General features: G+C 41.7%; 1 protein-coding gene across 1 annotated transcript in view; it reads right to left on the minus strand.

Annotated features, from left to right (window-relative positions):
* Positions 1-21,717, minus strand: part of LOC126237096 (1-phosphatidylinositol 4,5-bisphosphate phosphodiesterase epsilon-1-like) — a 428,615-nt gene that overhangs the window by 38,600 nt on the left and 368,298 nt on the right. Inside the window, exons 15-19 of the mRNA XM_049946900.1 lie at positions 19,451-19,587; positions 19,059-19,285; positions 14,249-14,476; positions 13,134-13,358; positions 9,421-9,802 (exon numbers count right to left, since the gene is read on the minus strand). Coding sequence (XP_049802857.1) covers positions 9,421-9,802; positions 13,134-13,358; positions 14,249-14,476; positions 19,059-19,285; positions 19,451-19,587 — 1,199 coding nt within the window. The remainder of the gene's footprint in view (positions 1-9,420; positions 9,803-13,133; positions 13,359-14,248; positions 14,477-19,058; positions 19,286-19,450; positions 19,588-21,717) is intronic.

A 21,717-nucleotide genomic window follows, 5' to 3' on the forward strand; every position in this document is an offset into this window, starting at 1 on the left:
ATTAAGAGGAAGGTCATTCACATGTGTAAGGAATAGGAGTAGACCCAGAACTGAACCCTGTGGGGCCTCCTTTGTGTGTTTACCCCAGTAATTAAAACATTCTACCTTTCCAACATTGTATGAACTATCCCCAAAAACTTTTAGATTCCTAATTGTCATGTATGATTGAAACCAGCTGTGTGTGAAACCAATGATTCCATAAAACTTGAGTTTTTCTAAGAGAATATCATAATCTACACAGTCGAGGACTTTGGAGAGATCACAAAAATACCAATTGGTGAGATGAAATACTGACAGAAGTAAAGTTGTGGATGGTAGTCGTGAATCATGCTTGGGTAGCTCAGTCAGTAGAACACTACCTGCGGAAGGTAGATGTTCCAAGTTCGAATCCTGGCCCAGTATACAGTTTCTGTCTGCCAGGAAGTTTCAAGTGGTTCTTTACACTTACACTATATGGACTGTAACCAGTATAAGTGCAGATGTATTTATACGTGGTACCTTAATATGTACACACATCAGTGTGCTGGTCGTTTTGTCTCTGCATCAGTCTTCTGCAAACACGTCACAAACGTTATGACCTAATGTTTTCTGCACAGTCTACTGCACAACTAAGTACACTAAGTCTATCAGTATAGACAAACCTTTTTGCGTCCATGCGTCCACACATCAACAGTTGATCTGCTACCCAGGGGAAAATAACCATTAATGGCTTACTCTTGGCACATGCAGTTAAAGGTACTAACCAACCTAAAACATATGACTTGTAATGGCTATAATTATTAGTCTGCAAACGATATGAACACTGATGTAGTGTTGTTCAGTGCACCGTCCTCAGTCACCAATAGAAATGTCTGCAGTTATATCCATTACAACCTGCATAGATGACACTATCAATAAATGACAAAAGAAAATGGAAGATTCTTATGCACTGACACGTACAGTATTTAGTTCACTACTTTTAGCAGATGACCAGGTAATACTGGCGGATACAGAAGACATACTACAATGAGCTGTGTACTCCTTACATTTAATGACAAAACGATATATATTCGCAAGCAAAACTAAAGTTGTGGTCTTTTGTTGGAAAGAAAATCTTTGAGCGAAAATCATAATCAATGTATTCAACTACGTGGGCTGTGATATCTGTTATGCATATGACAATGATCCTGAAAAGGAACTACAGAGGTTACGCATAACTGAGAGATCGTTCCTGAACAAAATCGAGGAAGGAGACAATACTTAAATTCTGTAATACTGTGACTGAACCTTCACTGCTCTGTGGATCCAAAGTATTGAAGTGGCAGAAATAAGATCTTTAAGACCTCTGGCAGAATACAAATTAGAAGTTAATAAGAGGAACAGTGAGATAAGAGAGGAGCTCCACGTTCTAGGAATAACAGAAAAGACTGAACGGTTTGGAAAGGAAAGGATCAAAGCCCGATACCAAAGAGAACACATGATTACAGACCCATGGGCAGAAGAAGGATAGGACGACCATGAACAAGATAATGCGATCAGATTTCTATTGTTTGGTTTCGAAATGGTAAAAACTGTCTAATCCGGAAATATACATGATGATGATGATAATTCCCGAAAAGGCGAAGGGTGAGGGAGGGACTGACAGTACAATGTCATTTTTCCTCAGTTGTGCAGTTTTGAAATTCAATCCGATGAAAATCAACCATGCTACCTTGCCGCAAACTGAAGTGGCGAGACTGTGACTGTGTAGAGAAAAAGGTTTAAAATCGATTCACACTTGCCAGAATGGAAAGGGACAGAATGTCAAAATATTCCACAATACTTTTCAGATGGCGTCATTCACACAGACGTCAGCACCAAGAACTATCGACAGACAGTTTTGATACTAACGTGCTCACATGTTACAATATTGGATTTCGTGCTTTTGTTACATCTTAGTCTCGTCTGCATTGTTTTTGTGTGTCCTCACAGCACTGCCCCTGCCGGGTAGACCGCCCATCCGTCACTACTGTGCCCGCGCTCGGCCGCCATCAAGGCGAAGCCAGTGGCGCGCCCTTTGGCGGTCGCATCACTTTGCACGCCTCATCACGAGCACCATTTGGGCAGAGGGACGACATCACATTGTCTGGGAAGCCAACCAACAGGGCACATGTTATTGATAGGCACCCACAACCAACCACGCGGATTGCCAGTATCAGTCCGCGCGGCTATTTAACTGGCGCCCCAGTCAGTCAACAGCTGTTCGTATCCAGTCCGGGCGTGTGCTGTGTGGTATTTGAGTGCTAGCAGCAGTCTCAAGAGTATAAGCGCCAATCAGCAGTCCACAGCAAACAGTTCACGAGGATAGCAGCCGCCACAGCCACTATTGTTCAGCGAAGTCAACAACGGACTTGGTAGCTCTGGACAGTGTTTATTTCTGGGAAGTGACTATACTATTACAAGGAACGCCTTGAGTCGAGGTCACAAGTTCAGTCTTTAGTAAGGATTATTTAAAACTGCTGTGTTAACAATAATGACAGGAAAAATATAAGCTGCTAATGGCACACGATTTGCACCAGGAGAGCGACTGAAAATGAGTGCCTGAGAGGACCACAGATCAGAGTGTGTTACATTTCACAAAATGGACATCATCGACATTCAAGAAATGTTCAAAACAAACAATTAACTTGCACCATGAACAACGAATGAAAAATGGTGCGCCACAGTGATTACAAATGTTTTCACCACCAAGATCGAAGGCGAACTCACTGGGGAGTTCAGGACGTTCAGCTAGGTGTACACTCTTAAAGAATGCATATAGAATCATGTTGATGTAAGGGGGTGATCAGAACTGAAAGAATGTAATGGCATGTAGCAGAATGCGAAATACTGTGTCGTGGGGCTTATCGTGAAACAGGCTATCCTTTAAGGCGTTGCTGCAGATAGCGTGATTTCCTCTTCAAAATCACAATTGGTCGAAGCTAAAAACAGATTGCTTTCTGAACGATGGAATAAGTTTGTTTATCTCATCTACAAATTTTCTGGTCGATTCCGCAGTTTCCTGTGCATCATCACTTTGTTTGAAATTTCGTTATCTTACGTCTTCCAACTCTGTAGCACTGTTTGTAGTTATGCAACCATTCACTAAAACTAAAAAAAAATCCTCCCAAACATTCCATGAAGGCCCAACGGTACTGACCGGCCGCCGTGCAATCCTCAGCTCATAGGCGTCGCTGGATGCGGATACGGAGGGGCATGTGGTTGGCACACCATTCACTGTCTCCCTTGAAATCACTCTAATAAATGTCGCGCGCAGTTTGACGTGCATAACGTAGTAGGTCACTATCTTGCACATCCTGTGAATTGTATCAAACATCCTTGAAATGCGCACACACAAGTTTTTGTAACAAGTGCGCCTTGTCCTCCTTTGAACGTCTATAGTTTTTCTTATAATTTCACGGTCATATTGCTGCGGACTTATTTGAAATCTGTTCATAATTTTTTTTAGTATGCTGCAGATGATCTTCCATACAGATAATTATGTTTAGTACCCCCTCCTTGGACACCAAAAGTCCATTACTATGTTTCACTGGAGACCAGATTTTTGGCTCCCTCTCTGACAAGGATGAACTATACTTGTTAAGCACGTATCGTCATCAGTGTATTTCTCTTGTATACGGTCCGCACAGTCGAGCGTATACGACACCATACAGTCCAATGACGTATCTAGCACAAATGCTAATATTTCGTCTGTTACTTGCTTTTCACTTGCAAAATTCCTTGGGTTTCCATCTGACGAAATTTCAACTTCGGCAACTGTTGTTGTAGATATAGTGCAACGTTTGCTTCATTTATCGTTGCTATTGCTCAGCTTAGTATCAACACCACTACCATTATAGCACTGTTATGAGTTACTCGTCGACTAAGCAATTCATCTACACTCCTTTAGCATCACGCTATGCTCGCCATTGGATATCTCCGGTTCCGCACCCTGTTGCCATAAGTATCCAATATTGGGGTCGCATGGAAGACAATATATGGGGCGTCGAATTCCTTTAACATCATTGGCCTTTTAGGAGCTCGCACTCGAGGGGTTCCTTGTTAGTCTCAGACGGGACAGAGGGCTGTTAGTATCTGACATGAACTGGATGTAATGGTTTATCTGTTGCAGTATATGAGTATTCATGTACATTGTACTAGTTGAAATGGTAGTGGTCTTTCAGAACCAATCACCATAGTGACGCAGGAAACAAACCGCTATACATCAGTTTTAGTGACCATTGGAAAGATTCCTTTATCACTTTAACATTTCCTTTTGCGGATTATTCCATGAAAGAGGTCAGATATCTGAAAGCGAAAATAATTAAAGTTTTACAACGAAGAACATAAATCTATGAAACCATTTTCGTCAAACAACACTTTTAACAATGGAAATGTTGGCTCTATTTACGGAGAGAAATACAGTTTTTACTGTTATTTGGCACTTACAGCTAGGAAGAGAAAAGCATAATTTATAAAGTAAAATGGCTGTATGAACTTCATTCTAAATGAAATTTGAAGGGTTTGTATTTATACGTTTTCTCTAGAAAATAAATGTCGGTGGTTTAAAACGTTTTTTGGCTTCTTTTTCTAGTGTTTCACTTCTCAGTGGGTTACCGCACAAAATTTCATAAGAACATAGATTATGAATATTTCTTTGGCGATTAATAAACACGTGTAATTGCTGTTCCTTAATTGGGATGCTATACTCAGACTCTTTGCGTCACTTGTGGTATCCCATGACCTCACTTTCACAGTCTGGTACTGAGTTAAGCGAAATGATATTGTTTGACACAGACTTTGCGTTATGTTCTGTCCCTTTCACTTCCACTGACGTCCAGTACTAATCGAGCATCCTTTAACAGTTCTGAACCGCAGTATTGAGACTGTATCGCTTATGTGTTGGTTGTCAGTAAAAAGCACATGCCCTAAATACATGTTGCGGCACAGTTTAATGAAGCTTCAATGACCCATAAAAAGTGAGGTGGCTCCAGTTATCGTCGTTTAGGAGAACAGATACCGATTTGAGTTCAGACCTGGGCTGTTTAAGGTAATGTATTACAGGCGTCGATAGTATTCTTCTTGAAATAAATCCGAACTTTAGTTTAAATCGTGATTTTATTTGCCAGACGTTCGTCCCAAATTCTGACACATTAACATCGTGTACTGTCACATGTTTCTACAATTACATTACAATTAGATAATCAGATTAAATATGGTGGTTCGCCAACGTATATTCAATACTATACCTCGCCAGAAACCAGCAAAATGGGATTATAAAAGCTCGCGTAAAATAGTCTAAAGAACTTGGCAGTTACAAATGCCCCAGTCAGCTATTTGACCAACAGCCAAGGCACTACAGATCGATACATAGATCAATCTGAAGCAAATGATCCAATTGAATCACAATGGTCATCGTTTAATGGCTGTTCACGTTGCATTTCGGTTACGATGAACACGAAATGTTGCCTGATGTTGACTGAGGCGAAAGTTTCTTATTTGTATGGCGTCATCAAAAATCCTGCGTCATTTTATGTTTTTTGATTATTTTTCAAGGGTTCATATTGTGATCGAAATATTGTGATGTATGTTTCATCTTGCATATTATTTTGCAAAATATGATCTCTTCAAAAACCGTCAACAGTGCGATAAATGATTTTCAATGGCACTGCCACTGCAAGGAACCAAAATCTCGTGTTCAGCGTAAGCATGGTAGGGTACGATTGAATAGGTAAATGTGAGTTAAAATGGGAGAAAATGATTGTGGTTTTAAGTGAGTTTGAGTTTTATGCGTTTTTAATTGCAAGCACACACAGATTATCTTAACAAGGATGCTAAAAGCTAATAATTGAGCATCACACACATACACGCACACAAACACAGTATCGGTCAGAATAAACAATTCAGGTACTTGCTTCAAATTATCGATAAGACTGTCAATGAAAGAGTGACCAGTAAAACCTTTGCAGAAAAATGGGTAAAGCCTACTCATTTATCTGGAATATCCATGACAATAAATCCCTTTCTACGAAAGCCATACTACGTCTCTACCAGACAGTAGTTTTCCGAAAAGCATTCTACACAGTTGAACATTATCATTTAATGGAATGACGGATACTGAGAAAAATATTCGGACCAAATCTAAGTCGGTATCAGAATGTGCAAAAGCTAACAAGCATTGTATTTACTGACGGAACGGTTTAGTTCCATTGCTTGGAGAAGACTTCTGTAACTCTATGGGCATACAGGACGAATGGATAACTCAAGATTAACGAAGGAACTCTACATCATAAACGGCACACGAACTACCAAAGAAGGATAGTTAACCGATACAGAAAAGGATCCCACGGAGTATTCACTCCCTGGCAACTGCATGGACTAGACATAGAACATAGACTTACAACTAGCTGAAAGATGTATGAAACTCAAAAACGGGTGGACACAAGAAAGAAAAGGGACTCATAGTGAGTGGATGTAGAAATATTGAGAAAAAAGAGTAACAAGGAAGACTAAAACTACCTAAAGGTTCTATATGCTCTTAAAAGGGACAAACAAAATAACACTAAACTTAAATAAAATAAATGACCATGATGCGATGGTAACATTCTCCAAACTGAACGTTGGGAGATTGATGTTAAGCTAGATGATATAATACTACTTCAAATCGGCTGGAGGATCATGTTCGGAGTCTGTGAGCAGGTCTGGGTAAATAGATAGATGGAATGCAATTGTAAGGCTATAAGGAGGAAGGCGGAACTGAGGTGTGTACTGGGAATTGGTATCGGTGGAGCAGGGCTTCGTGACGTTAATTTGTCAGCTGAGCGTTTCGAGTGTTGGAGTAAAGGAGCAGAATGTGGCCGTGCTAGCAGTGGGGTCTGACTGCATGAGGACTGGAAGTGTTCCGTAAGGTACGGTACGAGTGGGACTGAACAACGGCGTCCAGGCGAGAAATTTAAAATAAGGGTGTTTCTTGGAGAATGTGGCTCTGTCATTCAGATGAAATGCTAAACAGACGGCCAGTGTGATTTCTTGAAGGACATGGGGCCGCATAAAAGTCAGGTTGTTTCGGATGACGGTCATCACAGACCGAATTGTATTTTGAAAAGATGACGTGATTTGGCTCTGATAATTTCCAACGTCAACGTTGTGTCCTTGATGCTGTTCTGGGGGAAGATGTTTGTCATTCTGCAGATCTAATGGAGGATGATGTGCTCAGCTTCATGAACAAAAGTAAAGAAAGTAAAATGTGAGTGGTTCTGGAAGTGCGTCGTACTGGCGCTTCGATAAAGTAGGGAACAGTCGGCTACTGTGCTTTTTAGAACGAGCGGACAGGGTGAATGTCATGGAGGATGGCCGTGTAAAAACACACTGTGTCTTGTGGGGGAGGTAGCTGTATGGATGGATTGGATGGAAAGGTTTGTCGATGGGGAGTGCTACTTAAAGTTTTGTGGGAGGGGGGTTTTGCGTTACACCTGTGGGAATAGGTCAGGTGGCTCAAAATTGTTCAAATGGCTCTGAGCACTATGGGACTTAACATCTGAGGTCATCAGTCCCCTAGAACTTAGAAATACTTAAGCCTAACTAACCTAAGGACATCACACACATCCATGCCCGAGGCAGGATTCGAACCTGCGACCGTAGCAATCGTGTGGTTCCAGACTGAAGCGCCTAGAACCGCTCGGCCACTGCGGCCGGCTAGGTCAGGTGGAATAAGTTATAGATAGGTTGCAGGTTGAACGTGATTGGATATGGTGTGAGATAAAACAGATTTTTATTTTCTTGGTACTTTTTCATTTCCCTACTAACAGCAGGGAAATCTAATCATAAAGCTGATCTGATATTTCGTACGCTAGTATTTTGGTCACTATCCGACAGTGCGAAACTGCAGCTAAGCCCTTCCGGAAGTCAAGGAACACGGCACAGACTTGTGCGTTGGTATCTACAGCCTTGCCAGCGAACGGACCAGCTAGGTTTCGAACGATCGATGTTTGTGGAAGTCACGTTGTACAGAGGATATCGCGCTCTGCGGAGACGTCAAAATACTTCACCTTGAATACGTTTCAAAATTCTTCAAAAGATTAACTTCAGCAATGTAGTTCTTTACCGATAACGGCCAAAAAGGGCAATCGCCTTCATTAAACCGCAATTGTGACATACATAAATAAAAATAACGGTTAACTTGTTGCGTCAAATTCGGATGAAAACCAAAGCTTTCGATGATAGCCCCCATCATCGGAGGCTAAGTCTAACAGTCTTGAAACTGGTGTGGCTCCCAGCTTTCCTTATTCAGATCAGAAGAGAGCCAGGACTGTTTTGGACAAGGAGCACCTCGGCTGACGACGGTTTTCAGAAGGAAGGAAGGAAATCAAGACTCAAGATGCGATGCCGCTCTACCAACTGAGGAGGGACAGTATATAGCGTGGCTTCCATTCTGCGATGCAGCAATTTGTAAGACAGGTAGAGTCCTAAACGGGCGAGGAATGAAATGTTCAAATGTGTGTGAAATCTTATGGGACTTAACTGCTAAGGTCATCAGTCCCTAAGCTTACACACTACTTAACCTAAATTATCCTAAGGACAAACACAAACACCCATGTTCGAGGGAGGACTCGAACCTCCGCCGGGACCAGCCACACAGTCCATTACTGCAGCGCCATAGACCGCTTGGCTAATCCCGCGCGGCCGCGAGAAATAAGACCACCCTCCGAGCTATCTGGAAAAATTAAGCAAATGTTGCGATCCGTTCAAGATAATCTCGGCTTGAGAGTACCAGGAATTTATGATGTTCCTTGCAAGATTGGAGATTCATAAGGGCCAGTCTATAGGGACTGTTGCCGATAGCTACGTTGAGCATCAACGTCATCTCAAATACAGGAATTTCGAGCAATCAGCGGTGACCTAGAATACAGCTTGTTAAATAAACACAAAATTTGTCTGAGGAAGAAAGGATTCTAAGGCATCGAACTAATGGGTCTCTGTGATCAGACAAGTAGCTGGAATTAGGTTATGCACTTAGCAATGTATGGAAGCATTTGATAAAGAGTACAGAGGAAAGCTTCTCACAGTTTGCCTAACGTAAGTGGTTGCACTGCAAGCGAATCTGGACAGCAAGTACAAACATAATCCATGGACGCAGAGGGTGCCATCTCCCTGACATTGTCCAACCAGTCAGATGGGTTGATAGAGAAGCATTGAGGTGGATTTACATAAGATTCCATGATGCCAACTTAGGATGCCGAAACCAGTCATAAAAATAAACTTATATTTAGCGATCTTGTCTGTTTGATGTTTTTGCATCTATATTTCGTATTAGTCTAGATCACCCCCGTACTCGAATAATGTCAAGCACATACGATAGCAAGTTGGACGTTTACGTTCCGAAAATGTCGCCATACAAACGTCAGCCCACGAGGTGCAACTCACCGTCGATGTTCTCGTCGTCGTCGTCGTCGTCATCGTCGTCGTCGTCGCTGAAGTCGTCGTTGGCGGAGCCGCCGCTGGTGATGGAGCTGGCCCTGCCCGAGGAGGGCTGCTTGCCCGAGCCGGGCCCTATGGTGGCCGCCCCCGCCAACCCCGCCGCCCCCGCGCCCGCCACCCCCGGCGCCGCGCGCACCGGCGTGTGGGAGCTGCTGCCGTGGCGCGGGGGCGGCGCCTGCGCAGACGGCGCCACCGGGATGTCCGCCGTCAGCTTCTTGTTCTTGACGAGGATGCGATAGCGCAGCTGCGCCGGCGACGGCAGCTGGCACTCGTCCGTGAAGTCCGGCTCGAATAGGAACTTGGTCACCAGCTTGTCGCCGAACACGCTCTGCAAATCGACAGCACATCTGTAGATGGCGGTTTATGCTCAAACACTGCCGAAAAGAAAAATACCGGGGGGAAGTAGCTATTTTACTAATTAGTAGTAGCAAAACCAGCAGTAGTATCAGTAGTAGTCGTAGTAGTAATAGTAGTAATTTGAAAATCACCAATGGCTGCCCTCAGGGATCAGTATGCGGGCCTGTATTCTGTGACTTCATGACAGAATCCCTCCAGGAATAATTAAATGGAAGGAATGCAATAAACGAAACAGCGCCCAACGCTGATGGTATCCTCCCTGTGCTACCTGCAGACTATAAAGCAAAGCTGAAGGAGAGAGTGAATGATGCACTCGAACGTATGAAGCAGTGGCGTGCAGGCAGCGGATTAAAAACCTGCACCAAATACAGTAGGACCCTAATAATCCGTCATTCTCGGGGATATGTCAATGGCGGACTATCGTATACAACGGATTATCAAGGTCTTTGTAAAGTCTTCGTTAATAAAATAGATTTAAGTAAAACCTATTGTTTTAAACAAGTAACAGTTATTAATTGAAGCCAATAGGAGTAATTTCAATACAAAATATTAAAAGTAAGTGTTACGTTTCTGTAAAAACAAAACTGAATTAAAAGTAGAATACTGTATTACTATATTAAATCAGTTTAAAGCTGAAAGTTTTAGAGACGTTCAATGTACATAAATTATGTTTCGTGTACTACACTCCTGGAAATTGAAATAAGAACACCGTGAATTCATTGTCCCAGGAAGGGGAAACTTTATTGACACATTCCTGGGGTCAGATACATCACATGATCACACTGACAGAACCACAGGCACATAGACACAGGCAACAGAGCATGCACAATGTCGGCTCTAGTACAGTGTATATCCACCTTTCGCAGCAATGCAGGCTGCTATTCTCCCATGGAGACGATCGTAGAGATGCTGGATGTAGTCCTGTGGAACGGCTTGCCATGCCATTTCCACCTGGCGCCTCAGTTGGACCAGCGTTCGTGCTGGACGTGCAGACCGCGTGAGACGACGCTTCATCCAGTCCCAAACATGCTCAATGGGGGACAGATCCGGAGATCTTGCTGGCCAGGGTAGTTGACTTACACCTTCGAGAGCGCGTTGGGTGGCACGGGATACATGCGGACGTGCATTGTCCTGTTGGAACAGCAAGTTCCCTTGCCGGTCTAGGAATGGTAGAACGATGGGTTCGATGACGGTTTGGATGTACCGTGCACTATTCAGTGTCCCCTCGACGATCACCAGTGGTGTACGGCCAGTGTAGGAGATCGCTCCCCACACCATGATGCCGGGTGTTGGCCCTGTGTGCCTCGGTCGTATGCAGTCCTGATTGTGGCGCTCACCTGCACGGCGCCAAACACGCATACGACCATCATTGGCACCAAGGCAGAAGCGACTCTCATCGCTGAAGACGACACGTCTCCATTCGTCCCTCCATTCACGCCTGTCGCGACACCACTGGAGGCGGGCTGCACGATGTTGGGGCGTGAGCGGAAGACGGCCTAACGGTGTGCGGGACCGTAGCCCAGCTTCATGGAGACGGTTGCGAATGGTCCTCGCCGTTACCCCAGGAGCAACAGTGTCCCTAATTTGCTGGGAAGTGGCGGTGCGGTCCCCTACGGCACTGCGTAGGATCCTACGGTCTTGGCGTGCATCCGTGCGTCGCTGCGGTCCGGTCCCAGGTCGACGGGCACGTGCACCTTCCGCCGACCACTGGCGACAACATCGATGTACTGTGGAGACCTCACGCCCCACGTGTTGAGCAATTCGGCGGTACGTCCACCCGGCCTCCCGCATGCCCACTATACGCCCTCGCTCAAAGTCCGTCAACTGCACATACGGTTCACGTCCACGCTGTCGCGGCATGCTACCAGTGTTAAAGACAGCGATGGAGCTCCGTATGCCACGGCAAACTGGCTGACACTGACGGCGGCGGTGCACAAATGCTGCGCAGCTAGCGCCATTCGACGGCCAACACTGCGGTTCCTGGTGTGTCCGCTGTGCCGTGCGTGTGATCAATGCTTGTACAGCCCTCTCGCAGTGTCCGGAGCAAGTATGGTGGGTCTGACACACCGGTGTCAATGTGTTCTTTTTTCCATTTCCAGGAGTGTATTTACGAAATAAAATAAGCACCACTGAACCGAAAAAACCAAGAACAAGGAAATTAATAAAAACTCTTTGTAAGAATTTGGTGCACTTTAATTAGTATCATTGTCTTTAGGAATACGATAGATATCTGACATTATCGAAGGCACGGAATATATCGGACTCACGTCTACCACTCCTGATTTAGCTGAAAATTTCTTCTGAGTCCTCTAGAATATTGCAGAAATGGTAACTTAGTTCTTCCATTAAGCCTTTTTTTTGACAAAAATTATTTTGTATCATGTGCAGCCTCATAACTTCAGAAGCGATGTATTGTTGGCTACTCTCTGCGAATTTCACAAAAGTGTTTTTGGCTTCTGACGTCAACGTAACAGAAGTCAGTTGTATGCGTTTCTTCTTTGTCAGTTTGTTTCTGGTCCCTCCTGTGGGTTAAAACCACGTTGCGATATCACGTCATCAGGTAGCTCTTCTTCGATAGCTAAATTTCTGGCAATGTCGTTCCATTCGTCAACTTTTTCTGGTGAAAACGCACTCAGTTCATTACTGGATTTCAGACCGATCATTTACATTGCTTTCCATGTCGAGCTTCTTCGACCAGTTTATCTCGGCGAGAATATAATCGCTCAGTGAGGCAGACAATTATTAATGACGAGGCGCTGCGCCGACCCGTTTCCCATGGTTCTCGAAGGCGTCCAAATGTACTGACAATCACGGCAGGCTAAAAATCCGGGAACATTTCTAACGTATAGCGGACTAACGGCTCCGTCAGATTATCGAGTGTAGGGTTATCGCGGTCTTACTGTAGTTTTCCAATACAAAAACTCAGAAAATGTTCCCCATGCCCTGGTGTAACTTAAACATAAAATAATAACAACAACAACATATTTAGCACGATATTGCAGTGTCTGTGTTGTTCAGAAATACAATGCAAAGTTTCTTCGGACGTGCACACAAGCAAACTGGAATACCCCGAATCTTGCTATACCACGTTTATGTAAACTTCTGCATGCCTCATCTCCAGATGAGCCTGAAAAGGCTCGAAAACTATTTGATAGAAATGAACAGATATCTTTAAGTGACTGGGCAGTTGTCTGTCTCTACATTTCAGTTAATATACAGTTACGGTTTCCTATATTATCAGTAATTGACAAACGAAATTAGAGATTAAGAGTTAAGTATCAAGAACATTTACGAAGGCTCACCTGGAATATTTGTGCCATCCGAGTTTGTTGGTGCACGGAGCAGTGATTCTCTATGGACAAGATGACGGGGTACGGCGACGTGACAAAGGCACTCCTGTTAATGGCTTCCACGACTGACCTGAACGGTATCTTGGTGGTGAACGTGTGTCCGTGGTAAATGAGCGGCGAGCCGTCATCTCCATCCCAGCAGTCCAGCTCCACACACCTGCATCCTGTTAGTAGCACCTGAAGGAAGTTTTTAATTATTGTTCTCAAAATATTTCATTAGTTAGTTTAACGAGGGCTGCTTGTCTAAGGAAGACATGGGAATAATACAACTTAGAAAAGCTATCGGGGGTGGGGGTGGGGGGGGGGAGGGGTGGGGTAGGGGGGCGTGGAGATAGTAGTGATACACACTGATACAAATATATTTCCCTGACAAACTTCAGAATATTGTGAAACTGCATAATGCAGTGCAATTAATTGTAAATTTTTCTCGTCACAGTGGAAGAAATATCGGAAAAGAACAAAAGACAGAAATTTATAATTATAAATTAACAGTGAACCACGTATAAGGAAGCCTAAAACGCAAAACAAGTTTACACAAATATTTTTTCAAATACGGTACCGAAACAGTGTAACAAACAGTACCTCCCGAGAAATTATAATATTTTTCTCAAGTTTATATTAGCTTGATAAAATTATCCATGAATAGTGTAATAATGAAACAAGAGCTGAAGTGATTTCATTGATGACGTGGAGAATTCTTTGTGTTGTGTTAGAGAAAAGCTCCAACACGGGCATGATGCGACAGTGACAATTAAAGAGTAAAATATAATGGAGAGGTACCTACTAGTGATTAAAGAATAAACTAATAAACCAGAAATTAATAAAATAGAGTAAAAGTAAGTGTAATATGCAGAAAGATCACTGAATGTGCAGGAATATATTTTCAAATGAGTTGTCTGGTAAAATATCTTACTTTCGCTACTCATCAGTAACTAATGTTCTAGTATAGTAATGTTAAAAAGGAGTAACATTTAAGAAAAAGCCACGGTACTCTTAACTGTAATGCCAGTCAGCAATGGTACTCATCAAAACGAATGACTTTAAGGAAAACACTGATGATCTGGTACCTGACTATATAGCTCGACAGAAGATTCCCCTTTCAGTTGATGGCCCGTGAGGTACGTATTGTGGGAAGATGCAATATAATAATGCGACAACGGTTGGTCCATTTCACTTTCTTCTGGGCCCATTCTTTCACTGATAAAGGCGTAGTTGTCCTTGTCCATCATATACCTCGCAAACCCCTCAAAAGAAAAGCAGTTCTGACTTCGCAACAGAGGATCTGGTTCGTGCCTCTGAAACAATCAAGTATTTTATGAGACACATTGCATATGAAACACAGCGAAACAACACATATAAATAAAGGAATGATTGGTGTGTGGCTTAAAGTGAACAGTGACAATACTGAATGTACAATATTTTGTTTCTCATTTGAAACGAATTCCAGAATAATTATTTTCAAATCTGATACAAGCATAGTCACTATATTGCAATTTAACAGGAGAACATTCTGTGTGGGTTTAATGATATTAAGAGTAGAGTTCAACACCAGTAGTACCAAAACGAAAAGTGCTTTGTGCAGAACTACATGTGAAATAACTGTGAAGTAAGGAATATGTGTGGTCAAGAAGAATCTTCGATACGTGTCGTCGTTTTTGATCTGTAACGTTGAGATGCTAGTCTTTTTCATTGCGAAATGTGTCCGAGTACTGAGCCTGTTTTTGCTGATATTTTTGAAGCTAGTTTGGGTGCCGATAGTGAAATTCCAGGAGTGCTTTTCTCTACTAAGAAACTTATTGAGGAAATACGAAAGCCGATAACGCTATTAGCTTCTTGAAAAAATATGCCATGTGGCAATAACAGTTTCAGTTTAGTACATACTGTATATTGATCTCCACGTGAGCTATATAGCTAACACCATTTTTATAATATTATAGGACACTAGCGCGACTCATTTGCAGTGTTTTTCGAGTGTTTGGGATCCGTCCTAGGTCGAGTTAAACGGAGGCTTCGAAGCAATTCAGAGACGGGCTGCTAGCTCTTTTTGCGAGTGGAACAAGAAAGGAAATGACTAACAGTGGTGTAGGGTGCTCTCCGCCACGCACCATACTGTGGCTTGCAGAATGTGTATGTAGATTACATTTTGATCTATTTTACATTACATATTTTTGGTTTGTAATCTGTAGCGTAATCTGCACACCAGGTATAGAGCTTTTTGTACGACAGACGGTCCGTTCTCTTTCCGATAAGTGCTTCTTTTATATATGAGTATCACAGTTGTAACTGGTGCTAATTTTTCCGGCGTACAGAATTCGAGTAATAAAACCGCGTTACATTCACACTGTAAAAAATGGTGAAAGAAATGTCTTTATACTCGCCATGTTTCTTACATAGTACGACGTTTAGTCACCTTGTTCATAGCGTCATTGTTCAATCTGGGCGCATAATATCGCTGTCTCCTCTTTACCTAACATTTACAATAGATGTGTACTCACCAGGTTAGCTACGGCAGCCTGTGGGTAATGGTCTTTCAACATATATTTCTTGTATTCTTACAGTATATATATTTTCATTCTGTGTTTTCTGTATGCATCGACTGGCTACTTAAAGTGCATAACAAAGGGGAGTGCAAGTAAGGCTCTGAGCGCAATCTCGCTACTTCTCAGACCTGTCTTTTTAGCTACAGCTTCTCCTAATACTCAGTGACTATTTATTCATGTATCTTACCATGCAGACCGTACGATTAACATATTTTCTTGTTGTCCATGCACATTTCTCTTGCTTCATTTTTAAGCTGGCTGATGAGTTTTGGTAGCACTGACGGGAATTTACAGTACCATCACTTTGTGCAGCTCTGAGTATGTATTTTTAGCGTAAACGTGTGGATGTGGCCTTCAGTCAGATGGTATGTCAGTTAAAAATTTTTCAGAATTTTTTTGTCGTTATTTTTTGCTCAATATATGTTATTCTTTGTTTCGTTTTTCTTTTTTCATTTTCACTCTGAATCGTCTCAAATCTCTATTGTTCTTCGAACTTGATAAGACATCATTGGTATGTCTATTTTTCCTTTCCATTAGGAACATCGTAATCCCAATAATTACTCGCCCATCACAAACACTTCATCGCCGTCATTGTCAGTGACACCCATTCATTTTTTCCATTTTTTTCCTGAGTCACCTTTTGCTAATGCTGCCTGAGATGAAATGACATTCCAAAGTTCCAGCTCTGGAAATGTGAATAACTATTTTGTTCGAGCCTTGCACTAGCCAGTTCAGAACTACATTTTGTTCAGTTCAATCGCAATTTATCTTGGGTGTGTACATTTAATCGTTCTGTTTTGAATCATACCTCAGAAGCTCTAGTAACTCCCTACAAAAGAACTGACCACACCATTCCCATCATTACCTACAGACTGAAGGGCAATGTCATGTAGGTGATCTATTGCGTCATATGATCCCTCTTAAAGCTATTACTCTGTTTTTGTCATATATATCTTCTCTAAAACATTCTTAACTATCGTGTTCTTATACACAGGTCAAGTTATTTCAAAATCGTACCCAATTGTAGTTCTTGCTTTTACCACTCTTGCGTCTCCACTCTTGATATGTTCCAACAACTTTTCTCGAGATGAACAGTTCTTACCATTGCTATAAGACACAGTTTTTTAATTTCATCTCTGTAAGTAATCGTTGTTCTAATTTTCTGCATCGTACCTTTTGCCTAAACGTGATGTATTTCATTATCGATTTTATCACTTTGTGTTGTCATAGTTATTTATCTCGTACATTTTGAAAATGAAACTTATATTCAGGAGGCAGTTTGCTCGCATTCCTTCTATTTTGGTTTTGTCTTTTAATTTCCATCTTCTGACACGTACTTTATTTGTCTGTTTCGTGAAAGTTTTGTATTCTGTTAATGTCTCTTTCAGCAGTTACAAGCCTAGGGTTCTGCATTAACTGAACCCCGCTGTAACAGCACTATCTTCTGGTCCCCTATTTTGATGATTTACACGAAAAATACAGAGGTTGCCTATTAGTTATTACAAAATTATTTTTTAAACTGTGTTAAAGTGTAGTGACGGCGATACTTCAATGAAGGAAATATCGTATACTTTTCTCACCAGCGAATAATTATTCCCCTTTTCCAGCCGTTACACTGCATCTGGCAACAAACTCCAAACCAATATTACTGATTTTTTTATATGCCGCATCTTAGCAGTTTTCAAATAGGTACTGTACATGGATTAAAAGCGCCAAATACTTTTCACAAATCGATGTTTTACTGCCAGCATGAATATCTTCAGTTATTTAGTTTCAGGATCACGTAAGCAGTAAATAAGGTAAAGTGCAGAAGGACAATGACGCACCTTTGTAATCCGAAAACAGTATAAAGTTCCCGATAGAAGCACTTCATTATAATATACATATTCCGATTTCCTTACGAATCGGGCGTTGGTAGTGCGAGTGCTAATATACTGTTGCATAAGTCTATATTGACGCGATTTAATCTATGTGGACCTTTCTGGATCTTATGAATATTAGCAGACACAGCCCTAACAATAGGCTCTTGGTTTTATCTACGTAAGACTCCAAGAAGCCATTTGCATCTTTCTTCGAGTATCTGTAGTTCTTATTTTTCAGCATTGATATTAACATTCCAGCTAAATAGATGCGTAACCGTTTGACTGTCTTTCTTAGAGGAGACCAAAGATCATTTCCTTCATTTGCCAAATCTGATATGAATTCCATTTAGTTGAGCAGTATTTTACTGTAGTTCTAATCAGTTCCTTTCCTAAACAGTTGCAGTTTGTCAATATTCAAAGACTGTTATCTGCTCTGCCGAAGATCTAATATAAGTCATCACTGTAGTTCACTTCTGCACTCATTATTAATTCAAGATTGATGTCATGATGAAAAATAAAGCTTCTGAGAAAATAGTTCTTTTATAATTGTTCACGTTTGTCTTGATACATGCATGTTTTAAACCTGCCTGAACGTGAACCATGTTGTTAGAGACTTTATCAAAGAACGTAAATGTTCATTTCATTTAGAAGAAACGCTGGTTCCATTTCATGAAATGGAAGCAAAGGCGATTACAGAAATTAAATATTGAAATAGATGTGTCCTCTTTGGTGGGAGGAACAAAAGGAATCACATTTCTCGGAAATATAGCTGTCAAGAAGGTCATTGACATAACTCATGGTCGTTAGCACCGATTCAGATATAATAGTTCACTTCTCTAGACGACATATAATACCTACCGACACCAGGGATGGAGTTGGAGAAGTAATTGGTCTGTCGTCGCAAAGTATAAGGTAGTATTGTTCTCTGTCAGTGAGTTACATAGAAAACTTTTGGTGAAATATTCAGCAGTTAAAAGTGCTTCTAAAAAATGGTTCAAATGGCTCTGAGCACTGTGGGACTCAACTGCTGTGGTCATAAGTCCCCTAGAACTTAGAACTACTTAAACCTAACTAACCTAAGGACAGCACACAACACCCAGCCATCACGAGGCAGAGAAAATCCCTGACCCCGCCGGGAATCGAACCCGGGAACCCGGGCGTGGGAAGCGAGAACGCTACCGCACGACCACGAGATGCGGGCAAAAGTGCTTCTATACAAATGATTCCTGCCTTTGTTGCAATGTAGTACAAGGTTTTCAGCAAAGAATAGTATGCTTTGTGTATCACTGACTCTTCGGCAACTTAAATTGAATAATTCAAAATTTTAAATCTTCACATGAAAAAAATCGGAGTCTTTGCTTTCCAGTACGTTCTCGTACATAGTGGAACAAATTAATTTGATACGTTTTGGCTGTGTTTTTGTTCTAGTTTTAAAGGAACGGGAAACAGATAGAACAGAAACATTAAATACTCACCTGTATTAACGCTTTTATTTCCTCTTCCGTCCTCTGCTCCATTTGGCGGGTTTCTAAAAATTTTGAAAACGTCTGTAGAGTTATTACTTGTGATTTCGAGGTGTCCATTCCTGCACAGTTGGTTACAATACTAGCAGTTGCTATTGCGTCGAAGATTTTCTTCTTTTGTAGGGTCCCAGAGCTTCGGTACTCGTAAAGATCCAAGGAGCTGTTTCTTGTGAGCAGTCCTGTGAAATGCATAACTTAAGTCTCACACAAACATTTCGTCTAACATGCAAAATTTTCACATTCAAACCGTGGCATGCAAATGCAGCACTATGAATCTGAAGTGGAAATAGCAATCAGTGATACATTGTTAAACAAAGAAACGAAAACTTCCGTGTGCAGCATACCTATTTTCTGAGGAGGTTTCATTAGGTGTTCAGGAGAACTCTTCAGACTGCCATCATTAAGCGAACTGTCGGACATACTTCTGCATGTTATAGCCAGTTGATCGAACAAGTCCCGCAAATCCTTCCTTGCTCTTAAGCTGGAATGAAGAAAATTACATTGTCGGAATCGTTTGGAAAATGATAAAAACTGTCCAGGAACGAATTTGATTGAGAATTGGAATATATTTTCCTTTTAACGCAAAGGTATGAAACATGAAAAAACTGCTACAATTTTTTGTCTGTATTCTGGCTAGTCGTATATGGTAGATTTTTAGCCCAGCAACCACCCTGTAGTACTGTATAAATATCTCCAACTCCCTTTCTTCTTTTCTTATTTCAGAGTTACATTTAATAATATTGATTCAATTAAATTGATGTTAATAACAGGGACAGCTAAAGGCTTCACCTAAATTTAATTCAAAAAAATCACGCCCCTCATAAGGTGACAATAATGATGCTATGTTTTTCTCAATCTATTTCTTTTTTAAATTTTAGTAGTAATAATGGCAAAGAGCACAAGAAATGACGTGCTCACGCATATGTAAACGTTACGTAGAAAAGGCTCGGCCAATACACATGGCTCGAAATGATTGGAGTGTAAGGTGCACGAGAAATTAGCTTCTTTCGAGAATGTTCCAGAAGGTTCTTGGGTCATGTAGATCTCCCAAGGTGTGAGAAACGTGCGGGTCGAATCTGTGCAAGGGGAACCCCTACAAGAGGCTTGCTGTCCAATACAGAGATATCACAGTCATAAGGTAGTAGTAGCAGTTGTTGTTGTTGTTGTTGTTGTTGTTGTGGTCTTCAGTCCTGAGACTGGTTTGATGCAGCTTTCCATGCCACTCTATCCTGTGCAAGCTTCTTCATCTCCCAGTACCTACTGCAACCTACACCCTTCTGAATTTGGTTAGTGTATTCATCTCTTGGTCTCCCTCTACGATTTTTACCCTCCACGCTGCCCTCAAATACTAAATTGGTGATCCCTTGATGGCTCAGAACTTGTCCTACCGACCGATCCCTTCTTCTAGTCAAATTGCGCCACAGATTTCTCTCTCCCCAATTCTGTTCAGTACCTCCTCATTAGTTATGTGATCTACCCATCTGATCTTCAGCATTCTTCTGTAGCACCACATTTCGAAAGCTTCTATTCTCTTCTTGTCCAATCTATTTATCGTCCATTTTTCACTTCCATACATGGCTACACGCCATACAAATACTTTCAGAAACGACTTCCTGACACTTAAATCTATACTCGATGTTAACAAATTTCTTTTCTTCAGAAACGCTTTCCTTGCCATTGCGAGGTAGTTATAGTATTTTATTCACCCTGTATGTTACAGGGAACTGAGCTGATCACAAGCTGAAGAAGAAAATTGAGAATGAGATCTAATTAGGTAAATTTCAGTCACAACAAACTTTAATTCATTCGTTAGTAAATTTGAGATTGGCTTTTATCATTTACGTCGCCGAACTACACATAGGTGGCAGTGTGTGCTCCTCGTAACACTTTGGCGTGCAGTCTGACTCCGTCACGTAAGGACGCGCGTGTTAATGCTCCGCAATATATTAGCCTCGGAGATAGCAAATACTTTTACAAGTAATAAGGCTTGAGGAAACTGCGGTGAATTCCCGGAGTAATTTCTGAGCAGTAGTTGGTTTTTAGTTTCGCGCACATAGACGTAAGCTATTTGTCGATGAGGTAATACTCCTTGCAGTGTGAAAAAGTATAATTTTTTGCCTGCGAAGTTATTTAGAATAATCGTGGTGCTGCGTTCTCAAGACGAGATGCTGCTACATCACAGTGGGCAAGTCATTCTGACGCTTGGCTGAACATCTGCACGATTTTCGATGTTTTCCAGGGTACAGGTTTGCTTTATTTTCGCTCACACTGATGGCCTACTGGATCGCGTGATGAAGTTTTAGCTTCGGATAGTTTGTTTCGAACTCGCAGGTGAGCAAGTCTTCCATTTTACAGTTCAGTTTCACTTTATGATTTGCAAGGACAATATAAATAACCGTGTGGCAGTGTGTGTTTCATTTCATGTTATTTGTCAGTTTATAGTCCCAAATATCTTCTAAATTCAGAATCCTGTTAAGGTTATTATCAGTCACATTCTAATTAACGTATTATTAGTTTCCAGCCCGAGAGTATTTAGCTCACGACTTTTCGAATGTAATATGACTGACGGAGAAATCGTAAGATGCGTTAGGGAAGGCGTACGCCGGAGATG

This window comes from Schistocerca nitens, chromosome 2 (assembly GCF_023898315.1).
Source record: "Schistocerca nitens isolate TAMUIC-IGC-003100 chromosome 2, iqSchNite1.1, whole genome shotgun sequence".
Taxonomy (NCBI): Eukaryota; Metazoa; Arthropoda; class Insecta; order Orthoptera; family Acrididae; genus Schistocerca; species Schistocerca nitens.